This window comes from Epinephelus moara, chromosome 12 (genome assembly GCF_006386435.1).
Source record: "Epinephelus moara isolate mb chromosome 12, YSFRI_EMoa_1.0, whole genome shotgun sequence".
Classification (NCBI taxonomy): Eukaryota; Metazoa; Chordata; class Actinopteri; order Perciformes; family Serranidae; genus Epinephelus; species Epinephelus moara.
The window spans coordinates 15428562-15446061 of NC_065517.1; the positions used below are offsets into that span (position 1 = coordinate 15428562).

At 39.7% G+C, this 17500-nt stretch overlaps 1 protein-coding gene across 1 annotated transcript in view; it reads right to left on the reverse strand.

Annotated features, from left to right (window-relative positions):
* Positions 1-17500, reverse strand: part of LOC126399190 (protein FAM184A-like) — a 202465-nt gene that overhangs the window by 11732 nt on the left and 173233 nt on the right. Inside the window, exons 16-17 of the mRNA XM_050059031.1 lie at positions 14424-14551; positions 133-317 (exon numbers count right to left, since the gene is read on the reverse strand). Of these exons, the coding sequence (XP_049914988.1) occupies positions 133-317; positions 14424-14551 (313 nt within the window). The remainder of the gene's footprint in view (positions 1-132; positions 318-14423; positions 14552-17500) is intronic.

The window sequence follows — 17500 nt, forward strand, 5'->3', positions numbered from 1 at the left end:
AAAATGAGAGTATTACTATCTTGTGTATCATCAGATCCCTTCATTGGCTCTGATCTCAGGTTTGAACCGAGGGTGTGATTTCAATATTATATCGCTCTGTATGTCAGCTGTGCTCTGAGCGCTGACTCATACCTGATCTGCTGATTGGCTTCGCTGCGGATCTTGAGCACCTCCTTGCCCTTGAGCTCCAGCTCTTTAGTCAGAGTGCTGATATTTTCATTGAGCGTGTGGATCTGGTGGTCCAGCTGAGCGATGTGGTTCTTCCTCCTGGAGACCTCCTCCTGCAACTCGGTGATCCGGCCCAACAGCTCACGCTCCTATGGAGGAAAAGATCAATGTTCATTTTCATGGTTTAAGGAGCTGATCTCCCACAGTGTTATTTTGCCACTAATGATTTTTAATTGCCTCTTGACTACTTGACTTATGGTGAAAACAAACAAACAAACATAGCAATTTACTTTTCTCATTTTCCCTCTTAGCAACCATCAGTTGAGACATGAACTAAGAGGTACTTTATGTCTGATATATTAAAGTAACATCAAGCTTACTATGGCTAAGTATATAAAAACGGTTATAATATAATGTATTCATGCTGTAGGCATGGATTTTGTCTATAATTGGCCTGTGATAACTGAGATGGCAAGACAACATCTGTTGGTCTGACTAGTGTTTCACCTACGTAAAACTTTAACAGACCCAAGGAATTTTGAGAAATAAGCGTGGACTAAAAGGGTTATGCTTATATTTTGTGTGAAACTAAACATATTTCACAGGTTCTTCAGTGCAGTGGCATTTTTAATTCTGAAAAACTAAAAGTGTGTAAACCTTTCCCATTTTAAAGTAAAACTAATACTGTGAAAATAAACAAAAAACATGAGACAATGGCTACTGAATACAGCTACGTCAACATAAATAAAATAATTTACAAAATGAACATCATGCTGAAGAAGACGTGAAACTAGCAAATGAGACCATAAACTCATTGGGAAAATGTTTATTGGGGGAATAAATCAAGTGAGAATTCGGGTAATTTTCTCGTAGACTTCCATACAATTCAACTTCTTTTTGCAACCAGTGGAGTCGCCCCCTGCTGGCCATTAGAAAGAATGCAAGTTTATGCTGGGTTCACGCTACAAAATATTTTTGTGTGTTTTGACAGTCAGATTAGGAGATTGTGGAGTCATGAAATCGTGCCGTGACTTGGCCGACAGACATGACACACTACATGATGGTCCACAACCAATCATCCATGGTTGTCTTTGACAACGTGTGTGATGTCATCGGGTTATTCTTGTCTTATTTTTATTAGTATTATTATTATTTCAATGACTGTGTCTGTTCATGTGCCAGCTGAAATGTTATTGTAGTAACGTAAAAAGCGTCACCAGATGGCAGGAGCTACATTTGAAGCACCGTACGCAAACATACAAGTCACTGAATCATCCACAACAAGTTCCTGCAAATGTTTCACAATAAAAGCCTATTTAGAAAATGAAGGGATTGTCTCAACCGAAGTTATAAGGGGCTTTAAATTTAAAACAGATACAGGAAGTGTTGAGTTTGAAAGGATGGCGCGGTGCATTAACTTTATCAAGGCAATGGGAGCAGATAAAAAGTAAATATATAAAACTACAGAGAGAATAATGAATAACGGCCCGTTTATAATGTAGTTTGTTTCAAATGAAGCTGGTAGCCTCTGCAGTTGTGGTGTGTAAAAGCCCCTATTTTTTAATTTTCTTACTTTATGTCCTTCTCCATTATAAAGAAATAACATTCTTTGCTAGCTTGATGCTAATGACAGTACTCACTGGGTTGATAAAGACTGTTTCACGCCATATTTTTTCCCTTTTTACTCTGTGTGGTAACATCCCTAGAGGAAATATCAAAAACCCTGGGGTGTTGTTGACACACTTGTCCATGCAGATTGCGTTTCAATTGGTAAAGGTGACGGCTGTGATGGGAGCAGTCATGTACGACAAAAAGAAAATCAAACATGCTAGACTTTCTGTAAGAACATAGTGAGGCATCCCAGATGTGGCTTCGGTTATCATCTGCTATGACACACTACACAAGATGAAACGATGGATTACTGTGTACTCATTGTTGTTCACAATCCGAGCCGACACCGTACAACACTGCATCGGGCTATAATCGGGCTGATATCGTGTAGTGTGAACCTGACATTAAGGCACTTCCACATTGGCTTTGCTTCTCAGACCCAGAGATAACCCTTTGCTCAGTACATTGGTCTGAATTTGACTATAGTCTCTACTTGTATTTTGAAATGAAACAAATGAACTACAACTTAAAAAAAAAAAGTAATTGAAAGGTATTCATTCAGGGATCTACTGTTTGTTATTGACAGCACGAACTGGGCCCATAATTAGATGAGATGATTAATCTACAGTGAGTCAAAGTTCCACAGTAGCTGTTATTAAATACTGTTAAAGTGTTAATGAATGAACTGACAGTGAATGGTAGTATTCATTATCATTCACAGGCCAACGATGAGTTGTAATCATAAATACTCCTCTGTAGACTGGGCCACTCTTGCTGTTTGCACTGTTTGGTTCCTGTGTGAATTACAATACTGCTCTTGATTTTATTACCAAAGGGCCACTTTAGAAGAGGCTTGAAAAGAACAGTGTTATGAGACCTTTACTTTGTTAAAGAATAGTGCTGGTTATTATGTGTATGGACCGTTTCATTGCTATTCTGTTGCTAGGGCAACAACTTTGGTCCCTGTTTACTTCCTGTCAGCTTCTGCATTAACATACATTAAACAGGAAATACAAAGGGACCCATTTAGAATGTTTATGTTGTCCGGTTTGAAACGGTCTATTCAGTGTTGCAGTGTGCATGTCAAGTGTTCTTTAAAAAGGATTAAATTCATTCACAAATGTGATGAAAGCAAAATTTCAATCAACATCAGCCACGAACGCAGGTGCTCATCTGAATCACTATGAGTTATCGTAGTTCTCCACATGACTGAGTGACGTCCGTGTAAACAACAACCGACTCTCCGAATTACTCACGGCCCCCTGCGGAGCTCCTCAGTGACACAAGATCTGGCTCGCATTAGCCGTGAGTTCAGAGTGAGAGAAGGAACCATTGATTTTCTCAACAGTGTGGGAGTGAACAACTCGTGGGTCTAATCAAAGACTCACATGTAGACAACATGCAAACGGCCTGACTTTACAGTGAATGCAGTACCAAAAGGATGGTGCTTAAATACTTGACTCACTACTTCTAGAGTACACTCAAAGTTTCTTAGGATTCTTAAAGTTTCAGTCCTGGTTGATTAAAAAGTATCTAAGGTTTTTCAGTACTGAATTATTAGGAAGAATAGAATCTAAGGATAGGCAATATTCTATATTTATCCTACTGTTGACAAATCCCATAAAAACAATGAATTTCTCCCTCTGACAAGTGTCTAACATAAGCCTGACATATACATTAATCTTCTTCTTCTGTGTCATAGAGCTCCATTGTTGTTCAAAAGCTATTTAAAACACATCGGTGAGTCATAATGTTGCACTGCGTAACATGTTCTAAATCATAATGCACATGGTTATCGAAGAACCAAATGTGTATTCATCCCTGACTCACAACAGGACCACACAAAAACAATATTTACTCCTGTTTAGCAAATGTTTCATCAAAACCACAGTACCCAGCTATTTTAGGAAAGTACAGAGCATGTTTTAAAAATTGTGAATGTGTGATTTTTCTTTTCTTTTTTTTTCGTATGATCTATGTCTACAGCAGGGATGAGAGCGCTTGGGGCCACAGACAGATTGAACTTTACACTTTAGGATTCTCCACACGTCGAATTCCGAACATCAAACCCAAAAGTGCAAAGAAAGATGGGCTCATGACAACTGAATCTGACTGCTCCCTTCACCAGCCTCCTGGTTACGGATAAGAAATTAAAGAATCCCGCACATAATGGGTTCCTTGAACTCATTTCATTGGCAATGTTTGGTCTAATTTTTCCAGATAAATCTTTAAGGACTGAACTGTTTGTTGTTTTTAATTAGGGGTGCAAGGATGCATCGCTTTGGATTGTTGGACCGATTTGAAGATCAGTGACTCAATGTCATTGATTGCAAAATGAAATAATCCATCCATATCATCGTCTTTAAGATATACCATTATTTTAAAATTCCCAAGGCACATCTCTATCACCGTGAAACAGCGCCAGGCAGATAATGGCAAACAACCAAGAAAAAGCTGCTGAGGATATTCACTCCCTCCTCTGGAATAAATCAGCAGCGTGGAAATATTTGGGATTCTGGAGAAAAGACGAGTCAACAGACAATCACATGACATATGTAAAAAATGCTGTGATGGGATAATACTTTGGAAACGAGACAAACCTGGCAGGGTATCTCACTTTGCTAACTTGTTGCTCTCGCTACGACAACATTAGCGGCTCTGTTTCAACAATGTTAGGCTGCTGTGAAATAACTTTGTTGACATAAATGAAATCACTTCACAGGACTTCAAAAGTTCAAAACAGCTTTATATTGTCATCAGGATCTAACAGCCATCAACACGCAAAGCTCAGTTCAGTGTTAAAATCCTCATCATGAAGCAGAGTTGGCCTTGTTTGCCAAATTGATCATTATGATTAGAGACTTGACTGAAGAGGCAGAGATGTGATCTGAGGGCTCCCAGTAGAGGACCACTTAACTCCATCAGAATCAGATTAAAGATCGTCAAGTTATTGTCCACTAATGATTCCCCACTCTGCAAAAATCTCATTCCACTTGCCTCTATAACAATTTGTGCCAAGGGCTGTGTTCATATATCCAAAAGCCATAATCTTGTGTAATAGTCTCATAGTCAAAACCTCCTGTCTCGCTATCTGTCTCTATCCGAGCCCCTCTCGACATCTTAATTTAATGTCATTGGCTGATTTTTTGCTGTCCCATAAACCTAGCGGCGCAATTAAACACAATGGGGACGTGGCAGATTAATCTTTAATGACTCATTTGCTCATTTCACTCTTCATCTCGTCAAACTGCTGGCGTCATTCTGGGGAGAGAGGAGGCACAAAGGCAGAAAAAACATGCAAACGGGAAAGGTAGGGGAAAGGATGACAGGATAAAAGACAAGAACAAAGGAAAGAAAATACAATACATTCAGGGAAATTTAAATGTTCACATTTATGGTGAACGACCAATGACATAAAACTGTTGCTGTGAGGCTCTAAACTTTACTGTCTGTCACCCTGTTATCACTTTCTGTTGTTACTGTCACCATCTCTCTTTCTAATCTCTTTTTCTCCCCCACTCCAAATGACTTTGTTAAATAAGCAAACAGCACTATAAAGGAGAATATGTGCACCATCCTTTTTTCTGCTCTTTTGCCAGTCCACCCTCTCTATTCTCATTTTTAAGTCTTTGAAAAATAAATAAAGTTATTCAAATATTTATCAGGCGAGGACGTTAGCTGGCTGAGTCTCTGTGCTGAATTAGGGTGTGATTTCCTGAACTTCTGAAAATAGAAAAATGTATTAAAAAGATGATGGGTAGACATTACTCCGTCCAGCTCATCCATCCAGTATGATATATGGTATACTATAATTAATAAGTACTAAACTGGTTCTTTTATTGATGTTTTTTCAAATAACCATATATGACCTAAGGTCAAATATGGATATGAAAAAAACTCTCTTAGTACTACTTGATCTCACTGCAGCCTTTGATACAGTCGACCACTCAATTCTTTAAGCTAGACTTCACAATCTGATTGGCCTTCTCTGGTACTGTTTTAAACTGGTTTAAATCTTATCTTTCTGAAAGATAATTTTATGTAACAATGTATGAATGTTTGTCAAAAAGCTGTAAAATGGATTGTGGGGTCCTCCAAGGTTCCATTTTAGGTCCAACACTTTTTTAATCTTTACATGCTGCCACCTGGAAATGTCATCGAGAGTAGGCTTGTGCCGGTTTGAAAATTTTCCGACCGGTTTGATTTAAAGCCAAATATCTAACCGAACCGATATTGATATTGAATTATATACCTAATTTTACCACTGGGGGTCGCATTCGAGCAATTTTTCCCAATAAAAGCCCATTATAGGTGAAATGCGCTTCCAATCCACTAGGTGGCGGTAATGCTGTATTAACCGCCAATACACACAAGGTTACACAAGAAGAAGAATACGCAGAAGGACACCAAGGAGCCTTCCTCTGACTCCGCTCTCTCAGTGGAGACACGGCGGTTGAGAGGGCCGATAGAGAGGACGTTCCTGTAGTAGTTCCAGCCCCCGAAATAGTACCAGGAACTTCTTCAGTGGAAATGGGTTACTAGGGCAAATGACTGCTGACCTATGCTGCTGACTCCCTCAGCACTTTTCCCCGCCCCCAATGAAATTTGATCTCTCGCACCAGCAGCAGGCAGCTGAGCGGAGCGAGTCCCTCTGAAGCCTCTGAGACAAACTAAACAAAACACTTGTAGGCTCCTCCACTTCATTTAGAAAACAAACATAAACCTTATTAAGTTGTCATAATGCATGTTACAATGCAAGATAAGTTGAACATAGTCCCTTGACACGACGCCGATGTGAAAAGTTTTTTTTTTTTTTTTTTTTTTATCCGGTTGACGTGAATTAAACCGGGTGGAGCTCTTAAACCGGACCGAACCGGTTAAACCGGAAATCGGCAAAAGCCTAATCGGGAGGCAAGGCATCAGTTTCCTGATGATACACAACTGTACATCACCGTGTCTCCTGATGACTCGGGGCCAACTGATGCCGTTTTTTTTCACTGTATTTTAGATATCAAGATCTGGATGGCAGAAAACTTTGTTCAACTCAACCAGGACAAAATTGAGGTCTTAGTTATTTGTCCTGAAGCTCAGAGAGAGAAACTCAACGCAAAACTGCAAGAACTGGCAGAAAAACCCTGTCAACAAGTGAAAAACCTCAGTGTTATCTTCGATTCAAATCTTAGTTTTGAACCACATATTGGAAGTATAACCAAAACTGGATTTTATCATCCTGAGAACATTGCCAGACTGTGGCCGTTTCTCTCTCAAGCCAACACAGAGACACTAATGCATGCTTTTATTACCTGCAGAATTGATTATTGTCATGCTCTACTTTCCAGTCTTCCCAAGAAAAACATTGCTCAATTACAGTTACTACAAAACTCAGCTGCACGTGTGCTGACAAGGACCGGAAAGAGAGCACACATTACATCAATTTTAAAGTCTCTGCATTGGCTTCCTGTGTACTTCAGAATTGATTTTAAGATCCTTTTATTGGTTTATAAAGCTCTTAATGGTCTTAGTTCTACCTATTTATCAGATTTGCTTTTGTCATATGAACCCTCTGAAACCCTGTTTGTATGAAAAGTGCTGTATAAATAACGTTTGATTGATTGATTGATTGATTGATTGAGCTGAGCTACACCAGAGCATATTTGATTCAAACAGCGGGCTGATGCTGTTTTGCCCTCATTATTCTCCATGAAGTTTGGTAGAAATGATGTAATGCAGCCCTTGTGTGTCTTACTGTATGAGAAATGAGCACTGTTCTGGACTAAGTTAAAATAGTAAATAGCCTTTTAAATGCTACATTGCTTGTCAGCAACCAGTCATATAGGATGCAATTTGTCCTTGTGTGCTCTAATTAATTTGGCGTTAAGTTATACACTAGTCTTAATTTTGTTTTAATGACGACTCAACTCCTTTGCTCCTTTGCTGGCATTTGCTCCTGGTGTTCTTCACCACTGTTCGGAAGACAGAAAGAACAGGAGTAACAGGAGAACCAGCTTTAAAATGGATGCATTTTCTTTTTAGATGAGTGCTGTGCTGGTGATCTAATAAATACCAATGTGAAGAGTGGTAGTGTGGATTTAGATAAGAATGTTTAAGTGTTAAATTTGAGAACAGAACTTGGTGTGACAGTAGTTGGTAGGGCCAAAGTAGTCAACTTACGGGACACAATGAATGTGAGCGTGTTTGACGTGGAGATTGTGATGCTATCCTCAGTTTCAGTGGACAATTGTGGTGTTGCGCTGTCTAAATGACCAACAATGTCCTACACTGTTAGAGTTAGAGTTAGAGTTAGAACAGTTTCACATGAATCACCTCTTTATCTCTCCTCTGTGCTCTCCTTACTAGTTGAAGTTGAAGTGGGTGGGGACTCTGTGGACTTTTTTGCCCTGGGTTTTGCCTCTCAAGCTACTTACAATCCACTTTACCTTATAATGGGAGGTTGATGGGACTGAGAGGGAGACAGCAGACGATACTCAGGACTAAAATGGCCGCCACCTCCACAGCATAATTTCAGCTGAACAAATCCTTTAGTTATACTTTCATTCATTCAATGTGAATGTTCTCCTAAAAAGACATTAGAATTGAGCATCAACCAAATCAGTAAAGGTGCAAAAATAACTTCACCTCTCACAAAATATCTCGATCATGAAAACTAAAGGTGTGTGCATTAACAACACAGAGGTTTACATTACATTTAGATTTCTATTTTGGTTGTTATACCAGAGAAAGCACTGTAAAAATTTAACTCTGAAAACAAACCTTCGCCCTTGAGAGAAATGTTTTCAGAGGCTTTAAAGTAATACTTCACACCCCATATTATCATTTCTAACTATTCACCCCATGTTACATTGAATTCGGGAGGAAAACTTTGTTTTTGCCTCCATTGTGAACAAAGAATCCAAAAACAGAAAATTTTTGAGGAATTGAAATGAAAGGGGGACCACTTTCACAACAGCAAAACAATAGCCCTTTTATACTGCCTGTTCAGGGCAGGAATGTCGCGCCGTTATGCCACCTGGCCGTGCTGTATATAAGGTATGATCGCGGAATGGGGGGACAGAGTGGTCTCGCCTTAATTTGCCACAGGAGGTAGTAACAGCGCTGAAACTGTGTCTGTGTAAAGGGGATAGGATCAGGGGTGGCACAGGCGTGACTTTTTGACAAGGTGTTATATATGCGACCCACTGTGATTTAAAGAGTAGCTGCTAGCAGTTAGTGGCTAACTCAAAGAAGAACAGGAGCTGTAAATGTCTGCAAATTGGGAAAACAATGAGATTCAGCTCTTTACCCTCTGAGCAGAGGATCAGATCAGCTATCATATAACAGAGAAAGCAGAGGCTTGTAATTGACATGTTATGCCATTGTTGCTATTTAGAAAGCGCTGCCGACATGTGTTATATGTCACACCAGAGGACGAAGCTGAAGTTGTCATGCCCGTCATGCCTTGTTTAATTCTGCAAAGCCATGAAGCAGTGTATAATCATACACTGCTGCTGAATGATGCTGCCATTGTTTGGTTCTGTGCAAAAATGCAAAGGAAGCATTATCCTTTAAAGTTCCAAAAGATTAGTTGCGCATCTTGGCTACTGTCAGGTCTGCCCAGTTTGTTATAGCTTGACTCTAAAATCCCAACCACAACTGCAAACTATATGCAAGAAAGACAGAGGAGAGGAAAAGAATGATGAGGTGAGCTGAGACAAAAGAGCCTGAAGAGAAAATGACAGCACTTTCAAGATACTTTACATACATTGATTAAAAAAAATATATAAAAAAGAATTTCAGAAGTTCAGAGAGAAAGACGCACTTTGTCAAAACACTAAAAACTACATCAAAAATAGACCAATACAGTAGAAATAGAACAGAATAGACATTGGATGTCAGGATGATGATGATGTGGTAATTGATCAGACAGCACAGTTAGATCAAACAAGGTAAGTATCTCCAGGGAGACAGATGTCAATGGGTACACACGTGCACACACACAGCCCAAAGCTTCATCAGCGTCTTCCTCCCCGTCTGCTAAATAATTGGAGGTATTAAAACATTATTTAACACAGCGTGACGACTGTCTACCGCTGAGCTCTTCCACTCCGATGACTCAGGAAGTTTCACTTAATGTGCCATTAGGTCTCCGGCATAGTAAACAAGGAATTGATGTAAACATGAACTCTCAATGTGTCTGTCGTTTCACATGCAGCACTTTAACACTGATAAATCATTCAACAACATCTGGTTACTGACACTATATTTCACAAATAAGGACAATTACTCGGTGGGGTATAGCTTGTGCCGTGAAATCTGCTGTGCTATTTAAAAGCACAAAGGGAGACTAACAGGACTGGTAATAACAGATGGTAAAAGGACAGAAAGGGTAAAGTCACTTTCAAAATTAGGCTGGCCAAACAGCGAGCTCTCATGCCTGAGAAACATAATGTAACTGCAATGTTCCCAATTCAGATCCTTTGTTGCATGTCATCCCTTCTCTCTCCCTCTGTGCTCACTGTTCATGTCTGAGTCTCTGCTGTACCAAATCAGATGAAGTTAAAAATGCCCAAAAACTAGTCATAAAGAAAAGACGAAAAAGCATTCAGAGTACTAGTGTTTGAGCTGGACTGGTAAATTGGTTGATGTCTGATGTGTTTGCATGAAAGTAAATGTTTTTCAGAAGCCAGGAGTAGAACTTAAAGCTCATTTGGTTAAGATATAAACAGTCTGTCGTGTGCAGCTTTTCTTGTGTTATTCCAATACAAACAGAGGTAACTGAAATAATAACATGTTCTGATCTTTAAAAGATCATTACTCAGATAATCATGTTGGTAATGGAACTCATATTATGAAAAATAACCACCTCCATCACAGGTTTCCTTTCCAGTATTTGTAACAAAGCAAAACAGTCAAATGTTTTACCTAAATAAACACTGTGAATCTATCTGGGAGTCTAAAAGCTGCTTGTGCGCTGCAGGAGCGACTGAAATACAAACTGTTCCCACTGCGTCTGCTGCAGCCATATGACTGACAGGCAGTTCAGACTGTAACACTTGACTATTAGCCTTTATTGACTCCCTATTGCCTTGGCAACTAAAGATGAGAGGGACTGATGGCGGAGTGTGGGGGGTATTGAAGACGGCCAGCTGTGCTTCTCTGCTAGAACATCTGTATCACAAGGTGATGAGAGAGGAACTCGTGGTGTTTGGGGTAATTAGTAAGATTTACAGGAGATGGTAAGAGGGTGGCCTGCCGTGTGGCGCGTGTGTGTGTGTGTGTGTGTGTGTGTGTGTGTGTGTGTGTGTGCGCGTGTTTGAGCCTGCGGCAGGTGGTATGTGAGGCACGCTGGCTATCTAATTTCTGTTTAACAGCTTGCACAGGTAAACATTACAAACAAACAAAAAGAAACTGCGAAATTTAAACAGCAACTATTTTTAATATCAGTTTCATCTCTTGATTTATTTTTTATTGATGTGTTAATTGTTTTGTTGTAAAAATGTGCAAGATTCTATAATTCTATTGATTGACTGATTGATATTCATTTTGAACATGCAAAACAAACAAAACAAAATGATGATAACAATTGTTGATGATTAATTTTCTGTTGATGAACTAATCATTATTCGACTAACTGCGTCAGCAACATCTCTGGCTAACTATAAAACTTAAAAGTTACAATTTTAACTTGAAACTTTTCACAGAAATAGACCTTGTTTTTGATGCTGCGTCAGTCAGGAACACTTTAGTCAAAGAAAACTTTATTTCCATTTGCAGTATTATATTTGGTGGTATGGCTCTGTCCTGGGGCCTCTCTGCCTTTCATAGACTTACTCAGAAAGCCTCTTCCACGCACCTACATGGAAAGCCTAAGGCAGAGAGAGCAAACTTCCCTGCCCTTCCACATGCCTGTGTTAAAGCCATACTGCAGAGAGAGCACACCTTTCTACCCTTCCATGCGCAAACCAGGAAAGCCTGAGGTGGAAAGAACAAACCTCCCTGCCCTTCCATGTGCCTACATGGAAAGCCTAAGGCAGGGAGAGCAGCATCAAAACCAGAAATGACATGGATAAGTCAGACACAACATAAAAAGGAGGAGCTGGGGTGGAGGCAGGTTGCAAAGCGGTTTGCAGAGGAAGCAGCAACAGTAGGCAGGCCAGAGCAGTTTAAATAGGATGCCCTGAATGATATTCCCCAATTGCTTGCATAGAATGGAATCATGTAATCTATCAGCTGACTCCCTTCCATCAATCAGCTGCTCCATCAGTCGCTATGCTTAATTTGTGGTCAGTATTTTTTTTAGCAATAGCCACTCAGTGTTTTAACACTTTAGTACGTCACATTCACACACACACATTTACACACTGGTGCTACGATACAAGGTGCTACCTGCTACTTAGTAACCATTCACAGGCTCTCACACACAAATGAAACAGCAATCAGGTTCAGTATCTTGCCCACGGATACTTTGACTGGAGGGGCTGGGGATCGAACTGCAGCAGCTTCATTCCAAACATATTGGCATTACAAACAGCTCTCTACATTTCTTATCAGTAAATCCTGCATGAGACGTGTACTATAGAGATTTCTCTTCCTGTTTATCACTAGAATAGCTTCCTGGCAGACTGTGGGTGAATGTGTGAGTAGAGATAGTGATAGTGTGAAAGAGAGGTCCTGAATGTCTGTTCGGAGGCTGTGGATTTATTCTAATCACATAAAATCATATTTGACTGGAGAGTCATTCATCACAGTCGCTCTGTTTCCACGCAGTGCTCTAGTGACAGTTTGTGTCATCAACAACAAAGATGGTGGCAGGGCGCCTGCCGCTGGCCGTTTGGGAGCTATTCAATTATGATGATGACTATTAGCTGTAGTAGTAGCAGTCGTAGTATTAATTTAATATTTAATTTAATTTGCCCCATCACAGTTTCGTGTCGGCATTGCCCGCAAATAACTGACACTTGTGACACAGACACAGTCCAGGACTGAGCGCTAAGGTGTGTGTCTGTGTGTGTGTTTGAGAGAGAGAGAGAGAGAGAGAGAGAGAGAGAGAGAGAGAGAGAGAGAAAAGGAAAGAGAAGGTGGAACGTGGGCTATTGTATGTAATGTTTTTGTAAATTATAAATAACTTACTTGGACCCCTGCTTTGTCACTTTTTGACAAGCCCGCCCGAAACACTGCCCATAATCTATCCGAGACAGACGTAATATGTCACTTCAGTTTAGCCTTGTGTGTTTTTATGGTTCTAATATATCTTTTGGCCCAAATGCTATTATTTATAATGAATGAACAAACTTTATATAGCACCTTTCATGCACAAATTGCTTTACAATTCAGCGGCAGAGACAAACAACAAAGAAATAAAACCATACAATCATAAAACACTCATTCAAAGAGAAATGAGAAGAATACATAGATTAATCAATCAATGATGAATCAAATAATTTAAAAAAAAATACATAATGGTAATATTACAACAGACAGCTGCTAGTTATAGGCTATATTAAAAAGATATGTTTTGAGTCATTGTTTAAAACTGTCCACTGAGCCAGCATGTCTAATATCTAAATGCAGGGTGTTCCATATTTTTGGGCGTAGTAGCTAAAAGAAGCATCCCCAAAGGTTTTTGTAGTGACATTAGGAACAGATAACAGAGCAGCTGTGAAGGATCTCAGGGTTCTTGGAGGGACATAAGGTGATACAGAATCTATTATATAGGAGGGGTGATGCCAATAAGAGCCTTAAAAACCAACAGAAGGGTTTTAAATTCAATTCTAAAATATACTGGGAGCCAGTGTAGGTTACATGAAGCAGGGGTTTTGTTAAAACTCTGGCAGCAGCATTCTGAATGGTCTGTAGTTTTACAAATGGCAGTCAAGCCTGGAAACAAAAGCATGAACAAGCTTCTAAGCAACTTAGTGGCTCAGTAGAGGTCATAAAATGACACTTAGATTTCTTACTTAAAATATTATTATTAATGGGGCGTCAGTGGCTTAGTGGTAGAGCAGGCGCAGGCATGTACAAGGCTGTTGCCGCAGAGGCCCGGGTTCGACTCCAGCCTGTGGCCCTTCGCTGCATGTCACCCCCTCTCTTTCTCTCTCCCCCCTTCACGCTTGTCTGTCCTGTCAAATAAAGGCTAAAAATGCCCCATAAAATATCTTAAAAAAAATAAATATATATATACATATACATATATATATATATATATATATGTATATATATATATATAATTAACAATAATAACAGCAGTGAAGTGCAGGGTTGGTCAGCAAGGAAGAAGGAGAGAGAGCTGAATAGCGTGAGCACAAAGAAAGCCAGAATGATCTGATAATCTTTTTTTTCTTACTTAATGACCCTGACGCATAATTCATTTCAATATTTCGAGCAATTATGTATATCATATTGCCTATAATGATCTAATGGAGCCTACTGTAGTTGTGCTTCATCTTAAATTTAAATGGTTCATCATTATGATTATGATTGATGATCATTAGCTGTTTCTGTGCCCCCTCCAGCACTGGATGCCATATGCACAGTGCGTGATGTGCGTGCACGTAGCAGTGCCGCTGGATGGCGGTGAGTCTGCAGAGTTTTATAATCAACTCTTCAGACTTGTGTTACATGTGCAGCTGTAATTTTCTTGTCCCTACCTGTATCCGGTTGTTCTCCAGTGTTTTCTCCAGCTCCACCTTGGCAGCAGCTGACTCCTGTTGGTGGGTTTGTCTCAGGTGTTCGATGGCTGATGCGTGGATGTGGTTCAACTCTGATCGCAGAGAGGCTGGTGGGAAAAAAGGACATTAGAGGCCACATTTAATTTGTACACAACAAATGAAAAAACTTGTCTGCATATTTCGGACTCAGTGATTTTCAGGCTTGTTGAAAAAGTTTCTCCAACCTTTGGTCTGCTCGCAAAAATTTGCTCATTAGATGCAAAGGCCTTTTTATTACAAAATAAATAAATAAAGTATTTTTTTACTTTGCAAATAAAGCAGAGTGCTTCGGCTGCCTGTGCCCAAGTGGCCTTTAATCCTCACTCCAATGAACAAGTTTCATTGCAAACAGTCTAATGGTTTCGTATAGAGAGGGAGCACACACTGATATTAGCTCTCTACTTGAATGTAAAACAAATTTATAGTGTAAGAATAAAGAAATACAGCAGTGGAAGCTGACCACTGCAGTTTTTGAAATTATGAAACTACAGAATAAAAAACATAATATTACATACACTCCCATCTGAGCACACACACGTATACACACACACATTCACACATACAAGGGGAGAAGATGAAGGAAAGTAAGAGAAGGAGCGAGATAAAGAGAAAAAAGGTATTAAAAGGATGTCAGGATGTGGGAAGTGAGAGATAGATGGAGGCAGCTCTCCAGTGTCAGGACCATGACATGAAGGTTAATGGAAGACCATTTATCACCGCACAGTACTGGTTCCTGCTAAAAAGCTGATAAGATTTTTCTGCACTTTCCAGTTGTGTTGGTGTATCTCAGACTCTCTGCTCATGCTGTCATGTTTTAACTGTTGTCTGTGCATCACATTATTGTATATATATGTAAAAATACACACTGCATCTTTTAGTATTTTCTTTTATTTCTACACTAACTTCAGAAACAAAGCGGCAACAGTTTGTTTCAGAAGCCAGACAAATGATAGAATATCAATATATCTATTATTACAGAGAGGAAGGACTTGCGTGCACACAAAAAATTGTGCACCAATGCAACTATGGATTCATCACCCTCCTTAAATCATACCATCTCTACGGGGTCTAATCACCAAAGACTTTCCACAGTTTTTCATTCTTATGTGCACACGTTCATAAATATTATTTTTCTATACCAAAAGAGTCTCTCCTGACTGAAATACATATTATTCTGAGATGGGCCATTCTGCATCATGAGTACTTTATTGATGCTTTTTGTACTTTTGTTGTCAAATTTAAAATGAAAAATAAATTGTATTTCTACACTGTGGTATTATTCTTTTTCCTAAAGTAAATGATCTGAGTACTTCTATCCTGCAAGGTGACAAAAAACCAGAAGAACTGAGAGAAAAATAAGATGGCAAGAAGAACTAGACTTAAAAATAAGCATCTCAGGTCTGGCGAGAATATGCATGTAAATTCCAGATGAGATATTTTGTAACACCTTTTCAACAAGCCAAACTCCAACACTTAGTAGCCCTTTTTAAACAGGAATTGTGCAAATTTGCAGGAAAGCCCAATCAGTCTTCTTTCAGCATTGGCAGTATAAAAACAAAATCAGGGAGTGCAGCAAAATGCCGCCTGCCTACTTTTGTCTATACAGAATGCGCCTTTTTCGGGGCAATGGGGGGCTGTGAGCAAGTAACAAAACGTGTAGCTCAGCGTGTGACGTAAACAGTGACATGGGAGGGAAGCCGCAGCTGGTCAGTCCTTCGGAGATTCTCTCGTAAGTCGGCCCGTTCTTCACCGCCCCCGTCATCTGACGGTTAATGGCCTCTTCGTTTGCGAGGACAAGGAGGGCGCGCAATTCCTTGTCTCCCTCGTTGCTCATCTTTATAGTGTCTGTCAGGTTTGTGTTTCCCTCTTGCTACTAGCTGCTCGCTAATTCCTGCTATCAGCTGTTTCCTGTTTATCCACCGCCAGTGGCTCGCACGTGCGGCGTCATCAACAGCTCCTCCCACAAGTCTTCAACAGCCCCTCCCGTGGCGGAGGGGCACCTCGTTCTTTTTAAACTAAAAGGGTTCTGCCAATATGACTACCCTACGAGGCGGAAAACTGGGCACCTCAGATCAACTCGACAATCCGGGTCTGTGTCTCTAAACGCTCGCAGCTTGCCGGCAAAACGGCCCAACATTCATGGGAAATCTGGCAGTGTAAAAGGGGCAATTGACACCAAATTGTTGGAGAATGCAGAGAAAACCATGCTGATTATAGTCACATCTTTTGGTCTTGTCCGCTTTTAAAAACTTACTGGGCATATAGTTATATAGAAATTAAATATGTTTCAAAAAATTACCTAGAAATTAGTCAAAAGTTCATTCTGTTAGGAAAAATGCCAAAGGAGATGGTTGGATTTGAAGATAAAATCCTTATTGGAATACTGAGGATAACTGCTGTTAAACTTTTAACAAAAAAACTGGCTCCAGAAACTAAACCTGGTGGAACAAGCATATAAAATCAGAGGAAATCTTAGAATGAGACGCACATTGTGGGCAAAATGGTAGCTACATAGAACACAAGATTCGAACCATGATGCACCTCAGCTAAATGCAAAGCATAGTAACAGTAGACACTTAAACAGCCAATAGATTGTTATTGGATTAATAGATATTGACAAGAGTCAACAACCAAATGGGGGAGCACTTTTGTTTGCTGTGAACTTAGAAGTATACATGAATTGAATTGTATGGACTTTGAGGTGCAGTGGTTTGGATAATATATAAATGTTTGTATTTAGTCACATTGTATTATTTCTGATATAACATGTGCTACCTTGTTGAGGGTTTGTGTTGGTTTTCCTTTATTTGCACTTTCTTTATTAATTTTTTATAGTGTTTTTTTCGTTATTTACCTCAGTTACATGTCACAATGGTATCTCACATCTTGGAAAAAATGAAAAAGATCTGAGTACTTCTTCCACCTCTGCTTTTAGCCCGTTACGTGATCATGTCGGGGTAGTATGCTGCCACAAATGTTTTAGTTTTTTGAATTCCAACTGCATTGGGGCAAAATAA